Source organism: Elephas maximus, chromosome 1 (genome assembly GCF_024166365.1).
Source record: "Elephas maximus indicus isolate mEleMax1 chromosome 1, mEleMax1 primary haplotype, whole genome shotgun sequence".
Lineage (NCBI taxonomy): Eukaryota > Metazoa > Chordata > Mammalia > Proboscidea > Elephantidae > Elephas > Elephas maximus.
Window position 1 is genome coordinate 142,235,974 of NC_064819.1, and position 27,788 is coordinate 142,263,761.

Genomic DNA, 27,788 nt, shown 5'->3' on the forward strand with positions numbered 1-27,788 from the left:
CTAGTTTTCAACATTACTCAGCTGGATTAAGCTCCATTTGCCTACTGTGGTAACTACTTGATAATACACCCTTAAATGGCTTTGTTTCCTTTCCCACTCCTCTACTGGTGTTTCTTAGATCACCTGCAAAATTAGCTACTGTGTATACTCAAATCTTTTTTTGGGAGTCTGCTTCTGGAGGGACTCAAACTGAGATAGGGAATGACAGAAACACAGTTATATTCAGTTGGTTACAGTTTTTCATTATTTAAAATAATGACAAAATGAATATCCTTGTAGCTAGATCTTTATACATGTTCTTAATGTTTTTCGGCATTAATTCCTGATGTTGTTGTTAGGTCCTGTCGAGTCGGTTCCGACCATAGGGACCCTATGCACAACAGAACGGAACACTGCCCAGTCCTGCACCATCCTTACAATCGTTGTTATGCTTGAGCTCATTGTTGTAGCCACTGTGTCAATCCACCTCGTCGAGGGACTTCCTCTTTTCTGCTGACCCTGTACTCTGCCAACTATGATGTCCTTCTCCAGGGACTGATCCCTCCTGACAACATGTCCAAAGTATGTAAGTCGCAGTCTCGCCATCCTTGCTTCTAAGGAGCATTCTGGCTGTACTTCTTCCAAGACAGATTTGTTTGTTCTTTTGGCAGTCCATGGTATATTCAATATTCTTCCCCAACACCACAATTCAAAGGTATCAACTCTTCTTCGGTCTTCCTTATTCATTGTCCAGCTTTCACATGCATATGATGCGATTGAAAATACCATGGCTTGGGTCAGGCACACCTTAGTCTTCAGGGTGACATCTTTGCTCTTCAACACTTTGAAGAGGTCCTTTGCAGCAGATTTGCCCAATGCAATGCATCTTTTGATTTCTTGACTGCTGCTTCTGTGGCTGTTGCTCGTGGATCCAAGTAAAATGAAATCCTTGACAACTTCAATCTTTTCTCCGTTTATCATGATGTTGCTCATTGGTCCAGTTGTGAGGATTTTTGTTTTCTTTATGTTGAGGTGTAATCCATACTGAAGGCTGTGGTCTTTGATCTTCATTAGTAAGTGCTTCAAGTCCTCTTCACTTTCAGCAAGCAAGGTTGTGTCATCTGCATAACGCAGGTTGTTAATGAGTCTTCCTCCAATCCTGATGCCCTGTTCTTCATATAGTCCAGCTTCTCGTATTATTTGTTCAGCATACAGATAAATAGGTATGGTGAAAGAATACAACCCTGACGCACGCCTTTCCTGACTTTAAACCAATCGGTATCCCCTTGTTCTGTCTGAACAACTGCCTCTTGATCCAGGTAAAGGTTCCTCATGAGCACAATTAAGTGTTCTGGAATTCCCATTCTTCGCAGTGTTATCCATAGGTTGTTATGATCCACACAGTCGAATGCCTTTGCGTAGCCAATAAAACACAGGTAAACATCCTTCTGGTATTCTCTGCTTGCAGCCAGGATCCATCTGACATCAGCAGTGATATCCCTAGTTCCACATCCTCTTCTGAAACTGGCCTGAATTTCTGTCAATTCCCTATCGATATACTGCTGCAGCCATTTTTGAATGATCTTCAGCAAAATTTTACTTGCATGTGATATTAATCATATTGTTTGATAATTTCCACATCCGGTTGGATCACCTTTCTTGGGAATAGGCATAAATATGGATATCTTCCAGTCAGTTTGCCAGGAAGCTGTCTTCCATATTTCTTGGCATAGATGAGTGAGCACCTCCAATGATGCATCTGTTTGTTGAAACCTCTCGATTGATATTCCATCAATTCCTGGGGCCTTGTTTTTCGCCAATGCCTTCAGAGCAGCATGAACTTCTTCCTTCAGTACCATCGGCTTCTGATGATATGCCACCTCTTGAAATGGTTGAACATCAACTAATTCTTTAGGTATAATGACTCTGTGTATTCCTTCCATCTTCTTTTGATGCTTCCTGCATCATTTAATATTTTCCCCATGGAATCCTTCACTAGTGGAACTCGAGACTTGAATTTTTTCTTCAGTTCTTTCAGCTTGAGAAACACCGAGCGTGTTCTTCCCTTTCGGTTTTCCATCTCCAGCTCTTTGCACATGTCATTATAATATTTTGTCTTCTCGAGATGTCCTTTGAAATCTTCTGTTCAGTTCTTTTACTTCACCAATTCTTCCTTTTGCTTTAGCTGCTCGACGCTCAAGAGCAAGTTTCAGAGTCTCCTCTGACATCCATCTTGGTCTTTTCTTTCTTTCCTGTCTTTTCAGTGCCCTCTTGCTTTCTTCATGGTTGATGTCCTTGATGTCATTCCACAACTCGTCTGGTCTTCGGTCTCTAGTGTTCAATGCATCAAATCTATTCTTGAGATGGTCTCTAAATTCAAGTGGGATATACTCAAGGTCGTATTTTGGCTCTCGTGGACTTGCTCTGATTTTCTTCAGTTTCAGCTTGAACTTGCATATAAGCATTTGATGGTCTATTCCCCAGTCGGCCCTTGGCCTTGTTCTAACTGATGATATTGAGCTTTTCCATCGTCTCTTTCCACAGATATAGTCAATTTGATTTCTGTGTGTTCCATCTGGCGAGGCCCATGTGTATAGTCGCTGTTTATGTTGGTGAAAGAAGGTATTTGCAATGAAGAAGTCACTGGTCTTGCAAAATTCTATCATTTGATCTTTGGCTTTGTTTCTGTCACCAAGGCCATATTTTCCAACTACTGATCCTTCTTCTTTGTTTCCAACTTTAGCATTCCAATCACCAGTAATTATCAATGCATCTTGATTGCATGTTCAATCGATTTCAGACTGCAGCAGCTGATAAAAATCTTCTGTTTCTTCATCTTTGGCCCTAGTGGTTGATGCATAGATTTGAATAATAGTTGTATTAACTGGTCTTCCTTGTACGCGTATGGATATTATCCTATCACTGACAGGATTGTACTTCAGGATAGATCTTGAGACATTCTTTTTGACGATGAATGTAACACCATTCCTCTTCAAGTTGTCATTCCCAGCATAGCAGACTATATGATTGTCCGATTCAAAAATGGCCAATACCAGTGCATTTCAGCTCACTAATGCCTAGGATATCAATGTTTATGCATTCCATTTCATTTTTGATGATTTCCAAATTTCCTAGATTCAACGTGTCTGTCAGTTTGTCGTACTGTGGGAGCTTGCTTGTTGCTGTGATGCTGGCAGCCATGCCACCGGTATTCACATACCAGCAGGGTCACCCATGGAGGACAGGTTTCAGCTGAGCTTCCAGACTAAGACAGACTGGGAAGAAGGACCCAGCAGTCTACTTTTCAAAAGCATTAGCCAGTGAAAACCTTATGAATAGCAGCGGAACATTGTCTGATATAGTGCTGGAAGATGAGCCCCCCAGGTTGGAAGGTTTGACTGTGTAGATCATAACAAATTATGGGCAACATTGCAATGAACGGGAATTCCAGAATACTTAATTGTGCTCATGAGGAACCTGTACACAGACTAAGAGGCAGTTATTCTAACAGAAAAATGGGATACTTCATGGTGTAAAATCTGGAAAAGTATGCATCAAGGTTGTATTCTTTCACCATACCTATTCAGTCTGTATGCTGAGCAGATAATCTGAGAAGCTGGAAGATATGAAGAAGAACAGGGCCTCAGAATTGGAGGAAGACTCATTAACAGCCTGCGATATGCAGATGACACAACCTTGCTTGCTGAATGTGAAGATGACTTGAAGCACTTACTGATGAAGATCAAAGACTACAGTTTTCAGTATGGATTACACCTCAACATAAAACAAAAATCCTCACAACTGGACCAATAAGCCACATCATGATAAACAGAGAAAATACTGAAGTTGTAAAGGATTTCATTTTACTTGGATCCACAATCGGCACCCACAGAAACAGCAGTCAAGAAATCAAATGATGCATTGCATTGGGCAAATCTGCAAAAAACCTCTTCAAAGTGTTAAAAAGCAAAGATGTTACTTGAAGGACTAAGGTATGCCTGACCCAAGCCACAGTATTTTTGACTGCCTCCTACACATACAAAAGCTGGACAATGAATAAAGAAAACCGAAGAATTGATTTCTTTGAATTATGGTGCTGGTGAAGATTATTGAATATACTATAACCTGATCAAATGTGTCTGGGAAGAAGTACAGCCAGAATGCTCCTTAGAAGCAAGGTTGGCAGGACTTCGTCTCACATACTTTGGACATGTTATCAGGAGGATGAGTCCATGGAGAAGGACATCATGCTTGGTAAAATAGACTGTCAGTGAAAAAGAGGAAGACCCTCAATAAGATGGATTAATGCAGTGGCTGCAACAGTGGGCTCAAGCATAACAAAGATTGTGAAGATGGGGCAGGACTGGACGGTGTTTCATTCTGTTGTACATAGGGTTGGTATGAGTCAGAGCTGACTGAACAGCACCTAATAACAACCACACGCTCCTGTTCTTGTTATTAGGTACCATCATGTTGATTTTCATCTCATAGTGACCCCATGGGAGTGGAACTGCCCCATAGAGTTTTCTAGACTGTAATCTTTATGAGAGCAAATTGCTTAACCATTTCCCCACCAGGGCTGTTTATGCACGTTTTGGAATGGCTAAAATTTGAAAAACAAAAAACTGACAGTGCAAATGCTGGTGAGGATGAAGAACAACAAATTCTCATTCATTGCAAAACAAGACTGAAAAATACTACAGCCACTTTGGGAAACAGTTTTGCAGTCTCTTAAAAAGTTAAACATTGGGAGCCAAGATGGTGGACTAGGCAGATGCTACCTCGGATCCCTCTTACAACAAAGACACGGAAAAACAAGTGAATTGGTCACATACATAACAATCTACAAACCCTGAACAACAAACACAGATTTAGAGATGGAGAACGAACTAATACGGGGAAGCAGCGATTGTTTCCAGAGCCTGGAGCCAGCGTACCAGTCAGGTACGGGACGAGCACAGAGAGCTGCTTCACCCCCCTGAACTAACCCCGGGAGGGAGACCAGCCGGTTCCGCGGGCGGCGTGGGACGCAGCCGGTAGGAGAAGTCCCCGGGAGGCAGTGACTGGTCTTGGAGCAGGAAGAGCAGCGTCCCAGCTGGGGAACCGTCTCGCCGGGATTTGGACTGGACGCAGGTACGGCATGAACACGGAGAGCTGCTCCACCCCCCTGAACTAACCCCGGGAAGGGGCCCAGCCGGGTCGCGCGGGCGGCATGGGACGCAGCCGGTAGGAGAAGTCCCCGGGAGGCAGCGACTGGTATTGGAGCGGGGAGAACAGCGTCCCAGCCGGGACACTCGGTCACGGCACAAGCACGGGGAGCTGCTCCACCCATCTGAACTAACCCCGGGAGGGGGCCTACCTGGTTCGCGGGGGCGGCACGGGCACGCGGCTGGAGGGACGAGAAGTCCCCGGGAGGCAGCGACTGATTTTGGAGTCGAGAGTGCACTGTCCCAGTAGGGGAGCCTTGACGTTGGGCGTGGGGCTGGAAGCGGAGGATCTGACCGTGACTGCAGCGGGACAGACCGCCGGGGGCAATCTCCACACAGCCAGCACACATAGGCGACGCGCCCACGGGAATCTCAGATATAATAGTCATTCCAAGCAAGACAAGCAACTCTGGCTATATTCTGAGGTGCTACTCTCCTATCTCTCTGTTCCCTCCCCCACCCTCCCCAGGCGGCTTCATTAACATCCGAATAGCCTGAGCCAGAGTGAGAACTCTGATAGGGGTCTGACTGCATTTTTTTTAGCGGATTTTCTGGAAAAACTAGTTTCCCAGTGATGGCTCGGAGACAACAATCCATATCAAACCACTTAAAGAAGCAGACCATGACAGCTTCTCCAACCCCCCAAACAAAATCAAAATCTTTCCCAAATGAAGATACAATCCTGGAATTATCAGATACAGAATATAAAAAACTAATTTACAGAATGCTTAAAGATATCACAAGTGAAATTAGGATAACTGCAGAAAAAGCCAAGGAACACACCGATAAAACTGTTGAAGAACTCAAAAAGATTATTCAAGAACATAGTGGAAAAATTAATAAGTTGCAAGAATCCATAGAGAGACAACATGTAGAAATCCAAAAGATTGACAATAAAATTACAGAATTAGACAATGCAATAGGAAGTCAGAGGAGCAGACTCGAGCAATTAGAATGCAGACTGGGACATCTGGAGGACCAGGGAATCAACACCAACATAGCTGAAAAAAAATCAGATAAAAGAATTAAAAAAAATGAAGAAACCCTAAGAATTATGTGGGACTCTATCAAGAAGGATAACCTGCGGGTGGTTGGAGTCCCAGAACAGGGAGGGGGGACAGAAAACACAGAGAAAATAGTTGAAGAACTCCTGACAGAAAACTTCCCTGACATCATGAAAGACGAAAGGATATCTATCCAAGACGCTCATCGAACCCCATTTAAGATTGATCCAAAAAGAAAAACACCAAGACATGTTATCATCAAACTCGCCAAAACCAAAGATAAACAGAAAATTTTAAAAGCAGCCAGAGAGAAAAGAAAGGTTTCCTTCAAGGGAGAATCAATAAGAATAAGTTCAGACTACTGAACAGAAACCATGCAGGCAAGAAGGGAATGGGACGACATATACAGAACACTGAAGGAGAAAAACTGCCAGCCAAGGATCATATATCCAGCAAAACTCTCTCTGAAATATGAAGGCGAAATTAAGATATTTACAGACAAACACAAGTTTAGAGAATTTGCAAAAACCAAACCAAAGCTACAAGAAATACTAAAGGATATTGTTTGGTCAGAGAACCAATAATATCAGATATCAGCACAACACAAGGTCACAAAACAGAACGTCATGATATCAACTCAAATAGGGAAATCACAAAAACAAATTAAGATTAAATAAAAAAAAAAATACACATAACAGGGAATCATGGAAGTCAATAGGTAAAAGTTCAAAATAATCAAAAAGAGGGACTAAATACAGGAGGCATTGAACTGCCATATGGAGAGTGATACAAGGCGATATAGAACAATACAAGTTAGGTTTTTACTTAGAAAAATAGGGGTAAATAATAAGGTAACCACAAAAAGGTATAACAACTCTATAACTCAAGGTAAAAGCCAAGAAAAACGTAACGACTCAACTAACATAAAGTCAAACACTATGAAAATGAGGATCTCACAATTTACTAGGAAAAACGCCTCAGCACAAAAAAGTATGAGGAAAAATGAAATTGTCAACAACACACATAAAAAGGCATCAAGATGACAGCACTAAAAACTTATTTATCTATAATTACCCTGAATGTAAATGGACTAAATGCACCAATAAAGAGACAGAGAGTCACAGACTGGATAAAGAAACACGATCCATCTATATGCTGCCTACAAGAGACACACCTTAGACTTAGAGACACAAACAAACTAAAACTCAAAGGATGGAAAAAAGTATATCAAGCAAACAATAAGCAAAAAAGAAGAGGAGTAGCAATATTAATTTCTGACAAAATAGACTTTAGACTTAAATCCACCACAAAGCATAAAGAAGGACACTATATAATGATAAAAGGGACAATTGATCAGGAAGACATAACCATATTAAATATTTATGCACCCAATGACAGGGCTGCAAGATACATAAATCAAATTTTAACAGAATTGAAAAGTGAGACAGATACCTCCACATATATAGTAGGAGACTTCAACACACCACTTTCGGAGAAGGACAGGACATCCAGTAAGAAGCTCAATAGAGACACGGAAGATCTAATTACAACAATCAACCAACTTGACCTCATTGACTTATACAGAACTCTCCACCCAACTGCTGCAAAATATACTTTTTTTTCTAGCGCACATGGAACATTCTCTAGAATAGACCACATATTAGGTCAGAAAACAAACCTTTGCAGAGTCCAAAACATCGAAATATTACAAAGCATCTTCTCAGACCACAAGGCAATAAAACTAGAGATCAATAACAGAAAAACTAGGGAAAAGAAACCAAATACTTGGAAAATACACAATAGCCTCCTGAAAAAAGACTGGGTTATAGAAGACATCAAGGAGGGAATAAGGAAATTCATAGAAAGCAACGAGAATGAAAATACTTCCTATCAAAACCTCTGGGACACAGCAAAAGCAGTGCTCAGAGGCCAATTTATATCAATAAATGCACACATACAAAAAGAAGAGCCAAAATCAGAGAACTGTCCCTACAACTTGAACAAATAGAAAGTAAGCAACAAAAGAATCCATCAGGCACCAGAAGAAAACAAATAATAAAAATTAGAGCTGAACTAAATGAATTAGAGAACAGAAAAACAATTGAAAGAATTAACAAAGCCAAAAGCTGGTTCTTTGAAAAAATTAACAAAATTGATAAACCATTGGCTAGACTGACTAAAGAAATACAGGAAAGGAAACAAATAACCCGAATAAGAAACGAGAAGGACCACATCACAACAGAACCAAATGAAATTAAAAGAATCATTTCAGATTATTATGAAAAATTGTACTCTAACAAATTTGAAAACCTAGAAGAAATGGATGAATTCCTGGAAAAACACTACCTACCTAAACTAACACATTCAGAAGTAGAACAACTAAATAGACCCATAACAAAAAAAGAGATTGAAACGGTAATCAAAAAACTCCCAACAAAAAAAAGCCCTGGCCCGGACAGCTTCACTGCAGAGTTCTACCAAACTTTCAGAGAAGAGTTAACATCACTACTTCTGAAGGTATTCCAAAGCATAGAAAATGACGGAATACTACCCAACTCATTCTATGAAGCCACCATCTCCCTGATACCAAAACCAGGTAAAGACATTACAAAAAAAGAAAATTATAGACCTATATCCCTCATGAACATAGATGCAAAAATCCTCCACAAAATTCTAGCCAATAGAATCCAACAAGACATCCAAAAAATAATTCACCCTGATCAAGTGGGATTTATACCAGGTATGCAAGGCTGGTTTAATATCAGAAAAACCATTAATGTAATCCATCACATAAATAAAACAAAAGACAAAAACCACATGATCTTATCAATTGATGCAGAAAAGGCATTTGACAAAGTCCAACACCCATTTATGATAAAAACTCTTGCCAAAATAGGAATTGAAGGAAAATTCCTCAACATAATAAAGGGCATCTATGCAAAGCCAACAGCCAATATCACTCTAAATGGAGAGAACCTGAAAGCATTTCCCTTGAGAACGGGAACCAGACAAGGATGCCCTTTATCACCGCTTTTATTCAACATTGTGCTAGAAGTCCTAGCCAGGGCAATTAGGCTAGACAAAGAAATAAAAGGTATCCGGATTGGCAAGGAAGAAGTAAAGGTATCACTATTTGCAGATGACACGATTATATACACAGAAAACCCTAAGGAATCCTCCAGAAAACTACTGAAACTAATAGAAGAGTTTGGCCAGAGTCTCAGGTTATAAAATAAACATACAAAAATCACTTGAATTCCTCTACATCAACAAAAAGAACATCGAAGAGGAAATAACCAAATCAATACCATTCACAGTAGCCCCCAAGAAGATAAGATACTTAGGAATAAATCTTACCAAGGATGTAAAAGACCTATACAAAGAAAACTACAAAGCTCTACTACAAGAAATTCAAAAGGACATACTTAAGTGGAAAAATATACCTTGCTCATGGATAGGAAGACTTAACATAGTAAAAATGTCTATTCTACCAAAAGCCATCTATACATTTAACGCACTTCCGATCCAAATTCCAATGTCATATTTTAAGGGGATAGAGAAACAAATCACCAATTTCATATGGAAGGCAAAAAAGCCCCGGATAAGCAAAGCACTACTGAAAAAGAAGAAGAAAGTGGGAGGCCTCACTTTACCTGACTTCAGAACCTATTATACAGCCACAGTAGTCAAAACAGCCTGGTACTGGTACAACAACAGGCACATAGACCAATGGAACAGAATTGAGAACCCAGACATAGATCCATCCACGTATGAGCAGCTGATATTTGACAAAGGACCAGTGTCAATTAATTGGGGAAAAGATAGCCTTTTTAACAAATGGTGCTGGCATAACTGCATACCCATTTGCAAAAAAATGAAACAGGACCCATACCTCACACCATGCACAAAAACTAACTCCAAGTGGATCAAAGACCTAAACATAAAGACTAAAACGATAAAGATCATGGAAGAAAAAATTGGGACAACCCTAGGAGCCCTAATACAAGGTATAAACAGAATACAAAACATTACCAAAAATGATGAAGAGAAACCCGATAACTGGGAACTCCTAAAAATCAAACACCTATGCTCATCTAAAGACTTCTCCAAAAGAGTAAAAAGACCACCTACAGATTGGGAAAGAATTTTCAGCTATGACATCTCCGACCAGCGCCTGATCTCTAAAATCTACATGATTCTATCAAAACTCAACCACAAAAAGACAAACAACCCAATCAAGAAGTGGGCAAAGGACATGAACACACATTTCACTAAAGAAGATATTCAGGCAGCCAACAGATACATGAGAAAATGCTCTCGATCATTAGCCATTAGAGAAATGCAAATTAAAACTACGATAAGATTCCATCTCACACCAGCAAGGCTGGCATTAATCCAAAAAACACAAAATAATAAATGTTGGAGAGGCTGCGGAGAGATTGGAACTCTCATACACTGCTGGTGGGAATGTAAAATGGTACAACCACTTTGGAAATCTATCTGGTGTTATCTTAAACAGTTAGAAATAGAACTACCATACAACCCAGAAATCCCACTCCTGGGAATATACCCTAGAGATACAAGAGTCTTCATACAAACAGATATATGCACACCCATGTTTCTTGCAGCTCTGTTTACAATAACAAAAAGTTGGAAGCAACCAAGGTGTCCATCAACGGATGAATGGGTAAATAAATTGTGGTATATTCACACAATGGAATACTACGCATCGATAAAGAACAGTGACGAATCTCTGAAACATTTCATAACATGGAGGAACCTGGAAGGCATTATGCTGAGCGAAATCAGTCAGAGGCAAAAGGACAAATATTGTATAAGACCACTATTATAAGATCTTGAGAAATAGTAAACCTGAGAAGAACACATACTTTTGTGGTTACGAAGGGGGGAGGGTGGGAGAGGGTTTTTTAATTGATTAATCAGTAGATAAGAACTGCTTTAGGTGAAGGGAAAGACAACACTCAGTACATGGAAGGTCAGCTCAATTGGACTGGACCAAAAGCAAAGAAGTTTCCGGGATAAAATGAATGCTTCAAAGGTCAGCGGAGCAAGCGCGGGGGTCTGGGGAACATGGTTTGCGGGGACTTCTAAGTCAATTGGCAAAATAATTCTATTATGAAATCATTCTGCATCCCACTTTGAAATGTGGCGTCTGGGGTCTTAAATGCTAATAAGCGGCCACCTAAGATGCATCAATTGGTCTCAACCCACCTGGAGCAAAGGAAAATGAAGAACACCAAGGCCACAAGACAACTAAGAGCCCAAGAGACAGAAAGGGCCACATGAACCAGAGACCTACATCATCCTGAGACCAGAAGAACTAGTTGTTGCCCGGCCACAATCGATGACTGCCCTGACAGGGAGCACAGCAGAGGACCCCTGACGGAGCAGGAGATCAGTGGGATACAGACCCCAAATTCTCATAAAAAGACCAAACTTAATGGTCTGACTGAGACTTGAGGAATCCCGGCGGCCATGGTCCCCAGACCTTCTGTTGGCACAGGACAGGAACCATCCCTGAAGACAACTCATCAGACATGAAAGGGACTGGTCAGCGGGTGGGAGAGAGACGCTGATGAAGAGTGAGCTAATTATATCAGGTGGACACTTGAGATTGTGTTGGCAACTCTTGTCTGGAGAGGGGATGGGAGGATAGAGAGAGAGGGAAGCCGGCAAAATTGTCAAGAAAGGAGAGACTGAAAGGGCTGACTCAAGAGGGGGAGAGCAAGTGGGAGTAGGGAGTGAGATGTATGTAAACTTATATGTGACAGACTGATTGGATTTGTAAACGTTCACTTGAAGCTTAATAAAAGTTATTAAAAAAAAAAAAAAGTTAAACATTGACTTACCATAAACCAAACCAAACCCACTGCTATTGAGTTGAATGTGACTCATTGTGACCCTTAAAAAGACTTACCATAGAACCCACCCTTGCACTTAAATGAATTAAAAATTTACATTCGGACGGTGACCTGTGTGGGAATGTAGTAATGAAAACTGGAAGCAACTACAATGTCTTTCAACAGGAGGATGGATAAGCAAACTGTGGCACATCTATATGATGGAATATTATTTAGCGATAAAAACGTACAAGCTACTGATTCACATAACAACATGGATGAAAAAGAAAGAAGCCAGGCCCAAAAGACAATATATTTTATGATTCCATTCATGTGACATCCTGGAAAAGGCATAACTCTAGGGACAGCAAAATTACTTGTTGTAGCAGGGAGTGGTTGACTATGACCGGGATGCACAGGAGAACTTCAAAGGTGATGGAACTATTCTGTATGGTACTGAGGTGGTGGATATATGACTGCATTTATCAAAGCCTGTAGAAGTGTAATTCACAGAATATACTTTACTATAACTAAAAAAAAGGGGAGGTGGGGGCATCTCAAAGGTATCAGAGGATCCCAGGATAGAATTTAGATTGTGGTAATTGAATCTAACTGTATTACAAATGTTTGTCATAACTACACTGAAGGAGGTAGGAGAAAACGAGTGATATAAGTAACTCTGGAAAATGCCACTTTGACTGGAAGCTCTAAGGTTAAAAACTAAAGGAAATGTACATGAACACTCTACTATAGTTAGTAAATTTGTTTCTCATGGGGTACAGGTTAGCAGTTCTGAGACTATATGTATACTACGGTTGTATACTTTATACCAGTATACTTTGTATGTATACAGGCAGTCCCATGCTTAGAAATGCGTAACTTTCGTATAACCCATAGTTATGAACCCTGTAAAGCCTATTGATTTTTGAGGTACATATAATGGTTCAGGAACCGATGGTACTGAAGGATGAAGTCCAAGCTGCACTGAAGGCATTGGCAAAAAACAAGGCTCTAGGAGTTGATGGAATATCACTTGTGCTGTTTCAAGAAACGGATGCAGCACTGGAAGTGCTCATGTTTATGCCTATTCCCAAGAAAAGTGATCCAGCCGAATGCAGAAATTATCAAACAATATCATTAATATCACACACAAGCAAAATTTTGCTGACAGTCATTCAAAAATAGCTGCAGCAGTATATAGACAGGGAACTGCCAGAAATTCGGGCCAGATTCAGAAGAGGATGTGGAACCAGGGATATCATTGCTGATGTCAGATGGGTCCTGGCTGAAAGCAGAGAATACCAGAAGGATGTTTACCTGTGTTTTATTGACTATGCAAAGGCATTCGACTGTGTGAATCATAACAAATTATGGATGACATTGCAGAGAGTGAGAATTCCAGAACACTTAATTTTGCTCATGAGGAACCTGTACATAGATCAAGAGGCAGTTGCTCAGACAGAACAAAGGGATGCTGAGTGGTTTAAAGTCAGGAAAGAAGCTGGACTATATGAAGAAGAATGGGGCATCAGGATTAGAGGAAGACTCACTAACAGCTTGCGTTATGCAGATGACACAACCTTGCTTGTTGAAACAGAAGAAGACTTGAAGCACTTACTGATGAAGATCAAAGACCACAGCCTTCAGTATGGATTACACCTCAAATCTCCAAAGGACTTCTTTAAAGTGCTGAAAAGCAAAGATGTCACCAAAGACTAAGGTGCGCCTGACCCAAGCTATGGTATTTTCAGTCATATCGTATGCATGTGAAAGATGGACAGTGAAAAACGAAGGCCGAAGAAGAATTGACGTCTTTGAATTGTGGTGCTGGTGAAGAATATTAAATACACCATGGACTGCCAAAGGAACTAACAAGTCTGTCTTGGAAGAAATATAACCAGAATGCTCCTTAGAAACAAGGATGGTGCGACTGCGTCTTATGTACTTTGGACATATTGTCAGGAGGGATCAGTTCCTGGAGAAGGACATCATGCTTGGTGTAAAGTACAGGGTCAGTGGAAAAGAGGAAGACCCTCAACAAGATGGATTGACACAGTGGCTGCAACAATGGGCTCAAGCATAAAGATTGTGAGGATGGCGCAGGACTGGGCAGTGTTTCGTTCTGTGGTACAGAGGGTCACTATGAGTTGGAACCAACTTGATGGCACCTAACAACAACAGCAACAATTTTTCATAAGAACAGGTGCTACTTTGCAACACGCATCAAAACATTATTATTATTACAGTTTTATGTTAAAGGTGTTTTAGTGTATCTGGAACTGTTTATCCATAGATAGGTACACTATATACTATACACTAAAATAAACATTGACTAATGTTAGACATGAATCATACTTTACTGTCCCGACTTAAGTACCAGTTTGACTTAAAGACAGATTTAAGAACGGGAACTGCCCGTGCTAGTATACTTTATGTGTATACTAAGTCAATGGATGGTGGATGGTGGAAGCTGGGTTTTTTACTATTGAAGAGGGAGGTTACAGATAAGCAATAAGGGAAGTGTAGAATGGACTCTCAGGTTCTGAATTAGAATGAGAAGCATTAGCATGAACTCATGTTTAGATTACTGTATGGATCAATAGAAACAATTATAGATATATATATATGAGTTATTATATATACACATATTACATAGCTCTGTCCACTAAGAAGGCCTAGAAGAAATGACACCTAAATAGCAACAAGCACTCAATACCTAGATCTTGGTTTTAAATACCATTCTCCAATAAAAGGAACTTGGGCTTCATGGAAAAATGGATGATTCTGGGGCAGGGGCAGGAAAAATACAAGATGAGCCTAGAATATCTCATAGTACCAAATAGTAAGGAAATGCTCAACAAATAAAAGGATGAGGATACGTCAAAGGGATACACAGGCCAACCTGAAAGAAATCCCAATGGCCAAAGCTACAATTTGAGCAACAACAAAAAAAGAACATAGTATTTATTGAGTGGGTTTGGACTGAACTTAGTGACTTGCCTCCAATGAATAGAGTATGGAAGGGGAAAAATAGTAACTTTGCAGTGAAGAAACCTGGTAAACATTATCCTAATCAAATGATCAAGTGTTAATAGCATGGGAATATCATGTCCCCCTGATATGATAAGCACATTTCAACCTCTATGGTATTCTTTCTCAAATCCATACCAAAATCAAAACTACCAGTTGCTGTTGAGTTGATTCTGACTCATGATGTTGTTGCCATAAGTTGCTGTCTATTTTTAACTCACTGCAACCCCATGTGTGTAGTAGAACTGCTTCAAAGGGTTTTCGAGGCTGTCAACTTTTAGAAGCAGAGCACCAGGCCTGTCTTACAAGTCTCCTCTGGGTGGGTTTAAACTGCCAACGTTTTGGCTAGTAGTCAAGTGCTTAACTGTTTGCACCATCAAGGGACTCCTCTCAAACCCATAATCCTAGTCTAATCGTGCAAAACATCAGACAGACCCTTGAAGCATATTCTGCAAAATACCTGACCAATACACCTCAAAACTTTCAAGGTCATGACCACAAACCAAGCCAAACCCATTGCTTTTGAGTCGATTCTGACTCATAGCAACCCTATAGAACAAAGTAGAACTGCCTCATAGAGTTTCCAAGGACTGACTGGTGGATTCAAACTGCTGACCTTTTGGTTAGCAGCCAAGCTGTTAACTAGTGCACCACCAGGGCTCCTCAAGGTCATCAGAAACCAGGCAACTCTCACAGACTAGGGGAGACTAAGGAGATATGACAGATTAATGCAATGTGGTATCATGGCTTGGATCCTAGAATAGAAAAAAGACATTAATGAGAAACTGGTGAAACTCAAATAAGGCCTGGAGTTTCATCAATGTTAATATACCTATGTTGGTTTCTTAGTTTTGACAAACATTCTGTAGTAACAATATAAGATGATAACATTAAAGGAATCTCAAACTTGGGCGTATGGGAAATCTTGGCAACTTTTGCATTAATCTAAAATTATCCCAAAATAAAAAGGATGTTCAAAAACAGAGTAGGTTACAGAACAGTATGTGAAAAGTATAATTTTATTTATGTATAAAAATGTCTACAGATTTAGATATAGGCATTGAAAGATGATTACTAAAATGTTTACTAGAAATATTAACAGTAATGGATCTTGGGGACATTTTTACTTTTTTCTCCAATATTAGATTTTATTTAGCATATTTATTTTTATAAACCACCATCTGTCTGTCATAATGTGGTAGCCTGCATGTTGCTGTGATGCAGGAACCTATATCACTGGTATTTCAGATATCAGCATGGTAGACACGTTTCAGCGGAGCTTCCATACTGAGACAGACTAGGAAGAGAGGCCTAGTGATCTGCTTCCAAAAATTAGCGAATGAAAACCATATGATCACAACAGAACCTTGTCTGATTCACTTGCTTTGGATATCTTCTCAGGAGGAATCAATCACTGCTTGGTGAAGCAGACGGCCAGTGAGGAATGATGCAAGACCAGTTAGCGTCTCATTCTGTTTTACATAAGGTTGCCGTGAGTTGGAGTTGACTCAACGGCAGCTGTCATCTTTTTTATAAGAACAGTAACACTGTTAAAAAAAAAAAAAAGAAAAGTAACAATAAGATACTTTTCATGTATCTTTCCTGAAACTATTTCTCTAATAATTTTCAATCAGAAGTTTTATATGTATTTATAAAATAAAGTAGGAATAAAACAAACCAAAAAGAGACATCCAGAAATGAAAGATAAGCTTAAATGTCATAAAAGAATATTGAATGACAGAGAAGTTTCATGAAGATCAAATGAAAAAAACTGCAAGCATTATATGCAGTTCTATTTTATCTGTATTCTAAATTTTCTACAATGAGCAGGTATTGCCTTTATGGTTTAAAACAAAATTCATATTTTCACTGGAGTATGATAGACATATTATCAGAGCTAAAATTGGAACTTGAGTCAAAATCCCCGTGAAAATAAAAGCTTTTGGAATTTTTCTTGATAACAAACTTCTATAAATTAGTCAATATCTTAAAATACAGATGTAGCTGTATCCACTACAGAATAACTTATAATTAAATCATTACTGGGGATAGTTAGTCATTATTTTTTTTTAGCATATATTTTGAAAGATATAAAGACTTGCACAATATAAGTTCTGCCTGACCCCAAGGATGAGTGTAGATGAAGAGTTCATTTCTGTAAATTTTTTAAAAAATCCTTTTGAAAAGTAAATAAGAAATTCAACATTTTAATCAAAATGTACTCTGTATTTACACAGAAAATCAAAAAAGCATCAGTGGTACTTTTCTGAAAACAAACTGGCCTGGGTCCAGTATTAAAGGAAACATTTATATCTTATTTGCTAGCATCTACTTTTTCTGAGTGCTTATCTGGCCAGGTACTTTATGTACAATTTCTCATTAAATCCACAAAACAATTTATGTGGTGTACATGGTATTAATCTGAGTATTAAAATGTGGAAACTAAAGCTCAACAGAAGTTGAACAGCTTGCCCAAAGTTACAGATAATAGATATTCAGTAAATTTGTGTTACATTATTCATAAGTTAAACATATCTTTAAAAATCTAATACTGCTGTAGTATTCGAAATTATGTACAAATAATTCCTCATACATTCTACATAGAGTATATCCATATACCATCCTAAGTTCATACTTTCTGTACAAGTTACTATAAAAATTACTGCGAATGGAGTAACAGTTACGAAAGTTCAAAAAATGTTTTTAGGTTTCTTCTGAATTTATTTGATGTCACTTTTAAAGTTTTAAAACATCAGGCAAAACAGTTCTTTCTGCATACTTTTGCTAGGTTTCTAATTTATGTTTCGGAGCAGTTGCATTTAGTAAGCAAACTTTAAGTAATCATACTCTTATACTTTGTTTCAGGCAGAAAATATAACAGTGACAAAGGATTTTAGAAGAGTAGAAAATGCTTATCATATGGAAGCAGAGGTATGTAGTTAACAAATAATTGAAAACCCCATGACATTGTGGGGACAATTTGTCATCTGTTTTTATTCTTGAAATGTGTAAGAGGAATGCTTTTCATGGTATTGATAAAAGATTATCTATCCCAAGTTATTTTTAGTGTTGCATAACTGTAAGCTTTTTCAAAGAAATTTGAGATTTATTTAAGAAATTGTTTTGGAGTGAAATAAAAGTAGGAGACAACACGAAGAACATAATCAGTGTCACCGAATTGTACATGTAAAAAATGCTGAATTGGCTAATTTTTTGTTATATAAATTTTTACTACAATAATAAAAAAAAAAAAAGCAGGGGAGATGCAACACTTAATTACCACCTGAATAAAATTTGAGCAATATTATATCCTAGTGAGCAAGAAACATTACAAGATAGAAATTTCTTCTTTTCAGATAAAAAGCAAATTAATAAAGTCATAACATAAAGGATTGAAACACTTCAATAATCCTTTGTTTCACAATGCAATTTTATTGTTTTGTGGTAAGTTAAGGATCATTTAAAAATAAACCTATTCAACCTTTGCAGGAATAAAACTTTTCAGTACACTCAATTAGTGATAACATTTAGTTCCCACAACTGCTGTATTTTTTTACTTACTTTAAAGCTTTTGTGAATCAGAATTTTATAAACCAGAGTATGTTCTAGTTATGATTAGGTTACAGGACTGTTACCAGTTTCTGATTTCGAACATATTGGGGTATGTTCCTAGACCATGATGCCTTCGTGTCATAGGAATTAGAGTGGGGTCTGAGTGGAATCTTGTTTATCTAGTCAGAAAAATCTTTATCTTTAGAGCTGTAAAATACCTCAAGAAGTCGCCTGGTTTTATTTTACTTAACTGTATTTGCTTATCTGTATTACCTTCAGGCAGATAATACATTATTTTTCTTAATTTTAAGGGTATGAACTTAGACTCAGGTTGCTCAGTCTCAGACTTTTGGAAGACCACATAACAAGAATTAGAAAGAAAAATGACTTCTTACCTCTTGAGATAGTAATTTCCACTATACTCTGTTGCCCCATTATTTTTTATAGTTTTGTGACTTTTCCACTTAAAATTTAACTACCCCAAGGAATTTTTAAATTACACATGATAAATTCAGGGATCCATTTGGAAAAAGTTATTTTGTCGCAATGGGAACAGAAAAATATCTTCTAAAACAGGATGAAGAGCAGTCTATAAGGATCCAAATTGTAGAGATTAGAAGCTGGGAGTACGTTATAGCATTTCTCCAGTAGTTATTATTACCTTTGAGGACTTTGGGTTTAGGAGGAAAAGGAAACAGTCTTGGCAACCACATAGCCAGGCATCATGGAAAATTGGAATGTTGTTCTTAGGGACTGATCTTTCCAGTAGAGAAAGAACGTATTAAAGCTGCTTGTTTTGCTAGGACACATAATTAAAGACTTGCTGAAGTCTGCTTCTCTTCCTTCTGCTTTACTTGATTTTTTTAAATATATTTTTCATTCATATATCTTAACAGCAGATCTGATTATATTTTGTATAGGACTTCCTAATAGCACAACCCTTGAATCACACAATCTAATAGATAATTGTCTTTAGGTCAACACCAACAGTCAGTGGAGCCCAGGAGGGCTGATGGATCAGAAGGTACAAAGTATGTCAATCTGTACATAAAGAATGGTGTATGGATTTGTAGCTATAGTTGTAACAAGCAGTCAAACTTTATGTCTAACATATTCCAGTGTCCTCATGGACAGTTAAATGTATGGAATAAGATTAGATGGTAGAACATTGCCTTTTACATAATACCTGAGATTTTCATCCTGAAAGATACTTTAGAGATCCTTTCACCTGCCACCTACCCGGCTGCTTCCCCTTGTTTTCAAGGTAAGAATATTAAAGGTTGAGAATTAAGTGATTCGTTTAAGAATAGATTAATGGTTTTGTATAGGGTGAATGGTATTGGATTAAACCTTGGCTTTGTGATTTCTGTGTCAGTACTCTTTCCACTTCATCATGCTGTTTTGATGTCATGCAGTCTCAGTTTCAGAGGGATTTTATAAGCCTGGCTTTTGAAGAGAATATCTGAGTTGGGGATCTGCAGTAATGGCAATGTTTAGGAAAAAGAAATATTGTATTACAAAAAAAGAATGGTTTTTGAGGATTTAAAAAATTGCTTCCAATTGACTTTTATACGCCTAGTATGAAAGTAGACTTTAAAACTGCAGCAAGTGAGGGCCAAGATGAAACATTTTTGCATAGTACTGCTACTGCTGATTAGCTGAAATAATAGCAGGGAGGATCCCATTTTAACAGATTATACCTGAAATATATAGCTATTAATATATAGTAACAATAACCACCTGTATTAGGGAACAATGTAAACTACTATAATAAAAAGACTTAAAAACACAGTGTCTTAAGCAAGATAAAGGAATGTGTCTGTCTTTTAACCGTGAGAATAAGCTGTACATCCTTAACCACAGCTTCCATCTCTGTATCCTAGGTGGCTACTCCACCTCCCACCATCATATCATATTGGCATCTCAACCAGTACGAAAGGAGAAGAGCCAAGGGGAACTGAGAGCCATTCTTTTTAAGGACTTGATCCATTATTGCTTACATTTCTTTAGCCAGAACTCAGTTTCCTGGCCACACTTAGCTGCAAGGGAGACTCAGAAATGAAGTGCCAATACCCACCTAAAACTTGTTAGCTCTGTCATTAAAGAGAAAAGGGCAAAATCAATATTGGTGCCTCAACTGTATTGTCTCCCAAACCAAACCATTAAGAGATTGCACCTGGAATCTTGGTTTTATTGGTACCACAACACACTGAATCATAGGGCTGCTGGCCATATAACCAAAACTAAGCCAAACCAGTTGCTGTTGAGTCAGTTCCTACTCATGGTTACCCTGTGTGTTGCAGAGTAGAACTATACTTCATAGGATTTTCATGGTTTTAACCTTTAGGAAATAGATCACCAGGCATTTCTTCAAAGGTTTGAACCTCCAACCTTTTGGCTAGTAGCCAAGCACTTAACTGTTTCCAACACCAAGGACTCCACTGACCATATGCAGTTATATTTACATTTAATAATATTTTATATATCTTTACATCAGTGAGTATTCCCTAGCTACAAGAGGTTGGAAGCCTATCCCTGGGGGCACAGTGGTTAAATGCTTGGCTGCTAACAGAAAGGTCAGCAGTTCAAACCCACCAGCCACTCCCTGGGAGAAAGATGTGGCAGTCTGCTCCCTTGGAAACCATATTGGGCAATTCTCTGCCCTTTAGGGTCACTGTGAATTGCAATCAACTTGACAGCAGTGGGTTTGGTGTGTGTTGTTTTGTTTTTTGGGGGGGGGTCAGTGGTACTAAAGAAAAAAAAAAGATAACCTGTGTAAATATTAGAATGTTTTGAGAAGATTCTTGTTATCTTTAGCCCAAATTTAAGTAAAAGTTTTACTCTATTATTGTTAAGAAATAGCCACCGTGCAGCCTATTTTTTTCTTATGAACATTCAGTTTTTCCATTATTGCAGTCAATTCGATAAAAAATAGAATGTGAACAGTTTATTATAGCTTACTAGTGGAAGCTATTGTTTTAAATATCTGTTAGTACAGATATTGTATTAATTTTTAAAAATAAAATGCTTTCAAGTGCACTGATACAGTATAGAGGTGCCCTGGTGGTGCAGTGGTTAAGAGCTCGGCTGCTAACCAAGAGGTCAGCAGTTCGAATCCACTAACCATTCCTTGGAAACCACTTGGGGTAGTTCTACTCTGTCCGGTAGGGTTGCTATGAATTGGAATTAACGGCAACAGGTTTTGGTTTTTGTATAGTATACTAAGGATTTTATATAGTATAGTAAGAATTTGCTTTTTTTAACACTTAGAAGCTATTTTGGTCAATCGCTTTAATCTGTATGCAGAGAAACCCTTTGAACTCTGAAATTAAGTCCACTTCCTACTTCCACGTATTGTTTTGAGACACTGTCAATCATTGCATGCGAGGTTGTGAGTGGGAGGTGAGGAGGGATGAAGTGTCCTAAGCACAGAAACCAAATGGATTCATAAGGAGAAGTCTCCGTATTTCTGACTCCTCTTTTTGACTGAGTGCATTTCAGGTGTTGTTAATAGATTAAATGTAGCAGCGAAAGAGAATTTCTTCCGTGTTTAAGGTTTGCAAATAAAAGTATGGAAAGTCGGTGAGTTTCAGAATTGTCTATATTTCTTACTCCATGAAGCCTATAGTCATTTTGAGGCGATGGAGGGTGGGGATGAGGAAGAGGTTGATTTTGACCAATAGACATATTTAGCCCATACAGTGTTTTTAAAAATAAAGAAAAAAAATGCTATTAGACTCCTCTTAAAAAGATAGACGAGGTTTCTGTACTGGCCAAGATAGAGTAACAGGGACCAGATTTACCATCCTACCTGAAACAACCAAAAAATGGACAAAATATATGAAACAGTGGTTTTCGAGACAATGGACATCAGGCAATAAAGCACATTGATCCCCAAAAGACAGGAAACAAATTAATCAAGTCCTAGAGTTATCCTAACTCGCTGTGTTGAGAGATTTTCCAGGTAGTGACAGAGATGGGGAACCCAGACAGAGCATAGCTGACTCCTTGAGGAAATAGAGCTGAGTTCTGGGAGACCAAGAGAGCTAGAGAAGAGAGAGCTACCCCAGAGAAAGATCTTCAGGAAACTACAGAAGGTTCTCCTCAAGTACTCAGCTGAATGTGGATCAGCAAAATTATGAGGAAATGACCTAATATTAGAAAAAGAACCACCCAAAAAGATTAGAGGGAACGGCGCCCAGGGCTTGTACAGGGCCAAAAGCGGTGCCTATTCTTGACAGCTAGATTAAAAAATCTCACACCTCACAGGGCATGAGGTAGAGATCACTGAAGTGTTTTGCCTTATTAATGAAGAGAAATTATCCCTTGACTTAGCACTGCTGTGGTCCCAGCTATCCAATCTTAAAAGCAAACCCAAAAAGATCAATTTCCAAGTAACTTAACTATCTCTTAAACAAAGCTAAAGAATATTTATAAGAACACAAAAATACCCAACAAGATAAAACTTACAGTGCCTAGCAGCTAACCAAAGATTTCCAGGAATTCAAAGTAACAGGAAAATACAACCCATAATAAGGACAAAAATCAATCTAAACTCAGAACTGACACAGATGTTAGAATTAGCAATTACATCAAAAGAGTTATAACTGGGGGCGAAGCCAAGATGGCAGAATAGACAGATGCTTCCGTCAAACCCTCTTTACAACAAAGACCCGAAAAAAAACAAGTGAAATGAGTATACTTGTTACAAGCTGGGAGCCCTGAGCATCAAAGGCAAGCTTAGACAACAAACTGAGGGGCAAGGGGAGGAAGAGGCCGTTCAGAAGTGGAGAGGAGTTACTGGACCTGAATCGCAGGGAGCCCTCAGGCACCATTTCCGGAGCGGCGGCGGTGCGCTGGTACTAGCGTTCGGCTGCAGTTTCTTCAGGGAGAAGCAGCCAGCCATACAGCCCACTCACACCTCCAGAACCTAAGGAGAATGGCACTCTCGGCAAAAGCTACATACTTGCATATATTTTACCACGGCACCCCCACCCCCAAGCCGGCTTCAGTGGCTGAATCCCTGGGCCTGAGATAGACCCTGGTGAGCACCTAGAGCCATCCTCCTGGCCTTGGGGAAGAAAAAAAAATTTGCAGTTGAGGGGAAAAGATAATTTGCTAGCTCCATTAACCGTGGAGCTCAGGACAGAAGCGGGTCCTGTCCAGGCATAAACCGTCTATGGACCTTGAGCACGTTTCCCTTCTGCATGGACCTGTGTGGGCCTATTTCAGGAGAACAGGCCCTTATTGACAAACTCCAACCATTTCAGCTGTGCGGTAGAAAGGTGGGTGTCTGATGTTTGACGTTGCTTTGCCCATTAAACAAGGTCCTCACCTGCCCACATCAGGGACCTAAGGACTGGTAGCTCCACTCAGGTCTCCCAGCCACCTGCGACAGGGGTCTAAAGATAACTGGTACCTCCCAGTCCTTACAACCAAAAACTTTGGGTGCCCATGGTCCCTCTGCAGGACCCACCCACCAGCACGCTCTAAGGAACAGAGACACGTTTTCTTCAGAGACACTTGGGGGTCGGTTCTCAGCCCCCTGCCTTGTTCAGAGTATGACCCACTACTGCAATCAGATACCGGTATATACGCCAATCACCCCTGCCCCCTAAGACTGTAGGGCAGAGCCTGTACCACACACTTGAGGATCAGCTACCTGGAAACCTGAGCTGAATTCATACAAGAAAACTGAACAGACTCCTAGACTGATATACCTGATAACCGCTCTAGCCAGCTAGGGACAGGACACCAGAGCTCCAAAGGTGAAAATAATCAAGCTAGCTCACTCAAGCAACCCATAGGGGTATACGAAAACAAAACAAAGCAAGCAACTATGACACAGTAAGCAAGCATAAACTAAATACAATAACTTATAGATGGCTCGGAGACAACAGTCAGTATCAAGTCACATAAAGAAACAGACCGTGATCACCTCAACAGGCTCTCAGAACAAAGAACCCAGGGATCTTCTAGATGAAAGTGCATTCCTGGAATTACCAGATGCAGAATACAAAAGTTTAATATACAGAACCCTTTAAGACATCAGGAAGGAAATGAGGCAAGATGCAGAACAAGCCAAGGAACACACAGATAAAGCAACTGAAGAAATTAGAAAGATTATTCAGGAACATAATGAAAAGTTTAATAAGCTGGAAAAATCCATAGACAGCAATCAGAAATTCAGAAGATTAACAATAAAACTACAGAATTAGATAACCCAGTAGAAAGTCAGAGGAGCAGAACTGAGCAAGTAGAAGCTAGAATTTCTGAACTCAAAGTAAAATCACTTGGCACTGATATATTTGAAGAAAAATCGGATAAAGAATTTTAAAAAATGAAAAAAGCTTAAGAATCATCTGGGACTTTATCAAGAGAAATAACCTATGAGTGACTGGAGTACCAGAACAGGGAGGGATAACAGAAAATACAGAGAAAATTGTTGAAGATTTGTTGGCAGAAAACTTCCCTGATATTGTGAAAGATGAGAAGATACCTATGCAAGATGCTCATCGAACTCCACATAAGGTAGATGTTAAAAGAAAGTCACCAAGACATATTATAATCAAGCTTGCCAAAATCAAAGATAAAGAGAATTATAAGAGCAGCGAGGGATAAATGAAAAGTCACCTACAAAGGAGAGCCAATAAGAATAAGCTTGGACTACTCGGCAGAAACCATGAAGGCAAGAAGACAATGGGATGACATATTTTAAAAATTGAAGGAAAAAAATTGCCTGCCAAGAATCATATATCCAGCAAAACTGTCTCTTAAATATGAAGGTGACATTAAGACATTTCCAGATAAACACAAGTTGAGGGAATTCGTAAAAACCAAACCAAAACTACAAGAAATACTAAAGGGTGTTCTTTGGTTAGAAAATCAATAATATCAGGTATCAACCCAAGACTAGAACACTGGGCAGAGCAACCAGAAGTCAACCCAGACAGGGAAATCTAAAAAAACAAAGCAAGATTATAAAAAAGAAAAAAAAAGCCCAAAACAGAGTAACAGCAATGTTATTATATAAAAGAAGACAACATTAAAATAATAAAGAGGGACTAAGAAATGTAATCATACACCTTCCATGTGGAGAGGAAAATAGGGTGATACAAAAAAATTAAAGTTTTAAATTTAGAAAAATAGGGGTAAATAATAAGGTAACCACAAAGGAGACCAACAATCCTACACATCAAAATAAAATACAAGGGAAAAATAGAGATTCAGCAGGAACAAAATCAACAACAACAAATATGAGGAAAGGACAATATATAAAGAAAATCTACTCAGCACATAAAATCAAGTGGGAAAAAGAAACTGTCAACAATACACAAAAAAAGACATCAAAATGATAGCACTAAATTCACACCTATCCATAATTACCACCATGAATGTAATAGACTAAATGCATCAGTAAAGAGACAGAGAGTGGCAGAATGGATTAAAAAACAAGATCTGTCTATATGCTGCCTACAGGAGACACACCTTAGACACAAACAAACTAAAACTCAAAGGGTAGAAAAAAATATATCAAGCAAACAACAATCAAAACAGAGCAGGAGTGGCAATATTAATTTCTGACAAAATAGACTTTAACGTTAAATCCATCAGAAAGGATAAGGAAGGACACTATATAATGATTCAGGGGACAATACATCAAGAAGATGTAACCATATGAAATATTTATGCACCCAGTGACAGGGTGGCAAGATACATAAAACAAACCCTATCAGCATTGAGAAGTGAGATAGACAGCTCCACAATAATAGTAGGAGACTTCAACACACCACTTTCGGTGAAGGACAGGACATCCAGAAAGAAGCTCAATAAAGATACGGAAGATCTAAATGCCACAATCAACCAACTTGACCTCGTAGACATATACAGAACACTCCACCCAACAGCAGCCAAGTATACTTTCTTTTCTAGCGCACATGGAACATTCTCTAGAATAGATGATATATTAGGTCATAAAGCAAGCCTTAGCAGAATCCAAAACATTGAAATATTACAAAGCATCTTCTCTGACCATAAGGCCATAAAAGTGGAAATCAATAACAGGAAAAGCTGGGAAAAGAAATCAAATACTGGGAAACTGAACAATACCCTGCTCAAAAAACACTGGATTATAGAAGACATTAAGGATGGAATGAAGAAATTCAGAGAATTCAGTGAGAACGAAAACACTGCCTATGAGAACCTTTGGGACATAGCAAAAGCAGTGCTTAGAGGCCAATTTATATCAATAAATACACACATCCAAAAAGAAGAAAGGGCCAAAATCAAAGAATTATCCCTACAACTTGAACAAATAGAAAGAGAGCAACAAAAGAAACCCACCACAGGCACCAGAAGAAAACAAATAACAAAAATTAGAGCTGAACTAAATGAAATAGAAAACAGAAAAAAAATTGAAAGAATTAACAAGACCAAAAGCTGGTTTTTTTAAAAACTCAGCAAAATTGATAAATAACTGGCCAAACTGACAAAAGAAAAACAGGAGAGGAAGCAAATAACCCGAATAAGAAATGAGATGGGCAATATTACAACAGACCCAACTGAAATTAAAAGAATTATATCAGATTACTATGAAAAACTGTACTCAAATTTGAAAACCTAGAAGAAATGGATGAATTCCTAGAAACACACGACCTATCTAAACTAACACAAACAGAGGTAGAACAACTAAACAGACCTATAACAAAAGAAGAGATTGACAAGGTAATCAAAAAACTCCCAACAAAAAAAAAAGCCCTGGTCCGGACAGCTTCACTGCAAAGTTCTACCAAACTTTCAGAGAACAGTTAACACCACTAATACTAAAGGTATTTCAGAGCATAGAAAAGGACGGAGTACTACCAAACTCATTCTATGAAGCCACCATATCCCTGATACCAAAACCAGGTAAAGACACCACAAGAAAAGAAAATTATAGACCTATAACCCTCGTGAATGTAGATGCAAAAATCCTCAACAAAATTCTAGCCAATAGAATTCAACAACATATCAAAAAAGTAATTCACCATGACCAAGTGGGATTCATACTAGGTATGCAGGGATGGTTCAACATTAGAAAAACAATTAATGTAATCCACCACATAAATAAAACAAAAGACAAGAATCACGTGATTTTATCCATCGATGCAGAAAAG

The 27,788-nt window shown here is 38.7% G+C and overlaps 1 protein-coding gene across 2 annotated transcripts in view; it reads left to right on the plus strand.

Moving 5' to 3' along the window:
• The window catches only part of IRAK1BP1 (interleukin 1 receptor associated kinase 1 binding protein 1), a 48,616-nt gene that overhangs the window by 6,597 nt on the left and 14,231 nt on the right, over positions 1-27,788 (plus strand). For both annotated transcript variants that reach the window (XR_007518676.1, XM_049896007.1), the window contains exon 2: positions 17,947-18,012. Coding sequence is in view for 1 of the 2 variants with exons in the window: in XM_049896007.1 (XP_049751964.1) it covers positions 17,947-18,012 (66 nt within the window). In the remaining variant the exon portion in view is untranslated. The remainder of the gene's footprint in view (positions 1-17,946; positions 18,013-27,788) is intronic.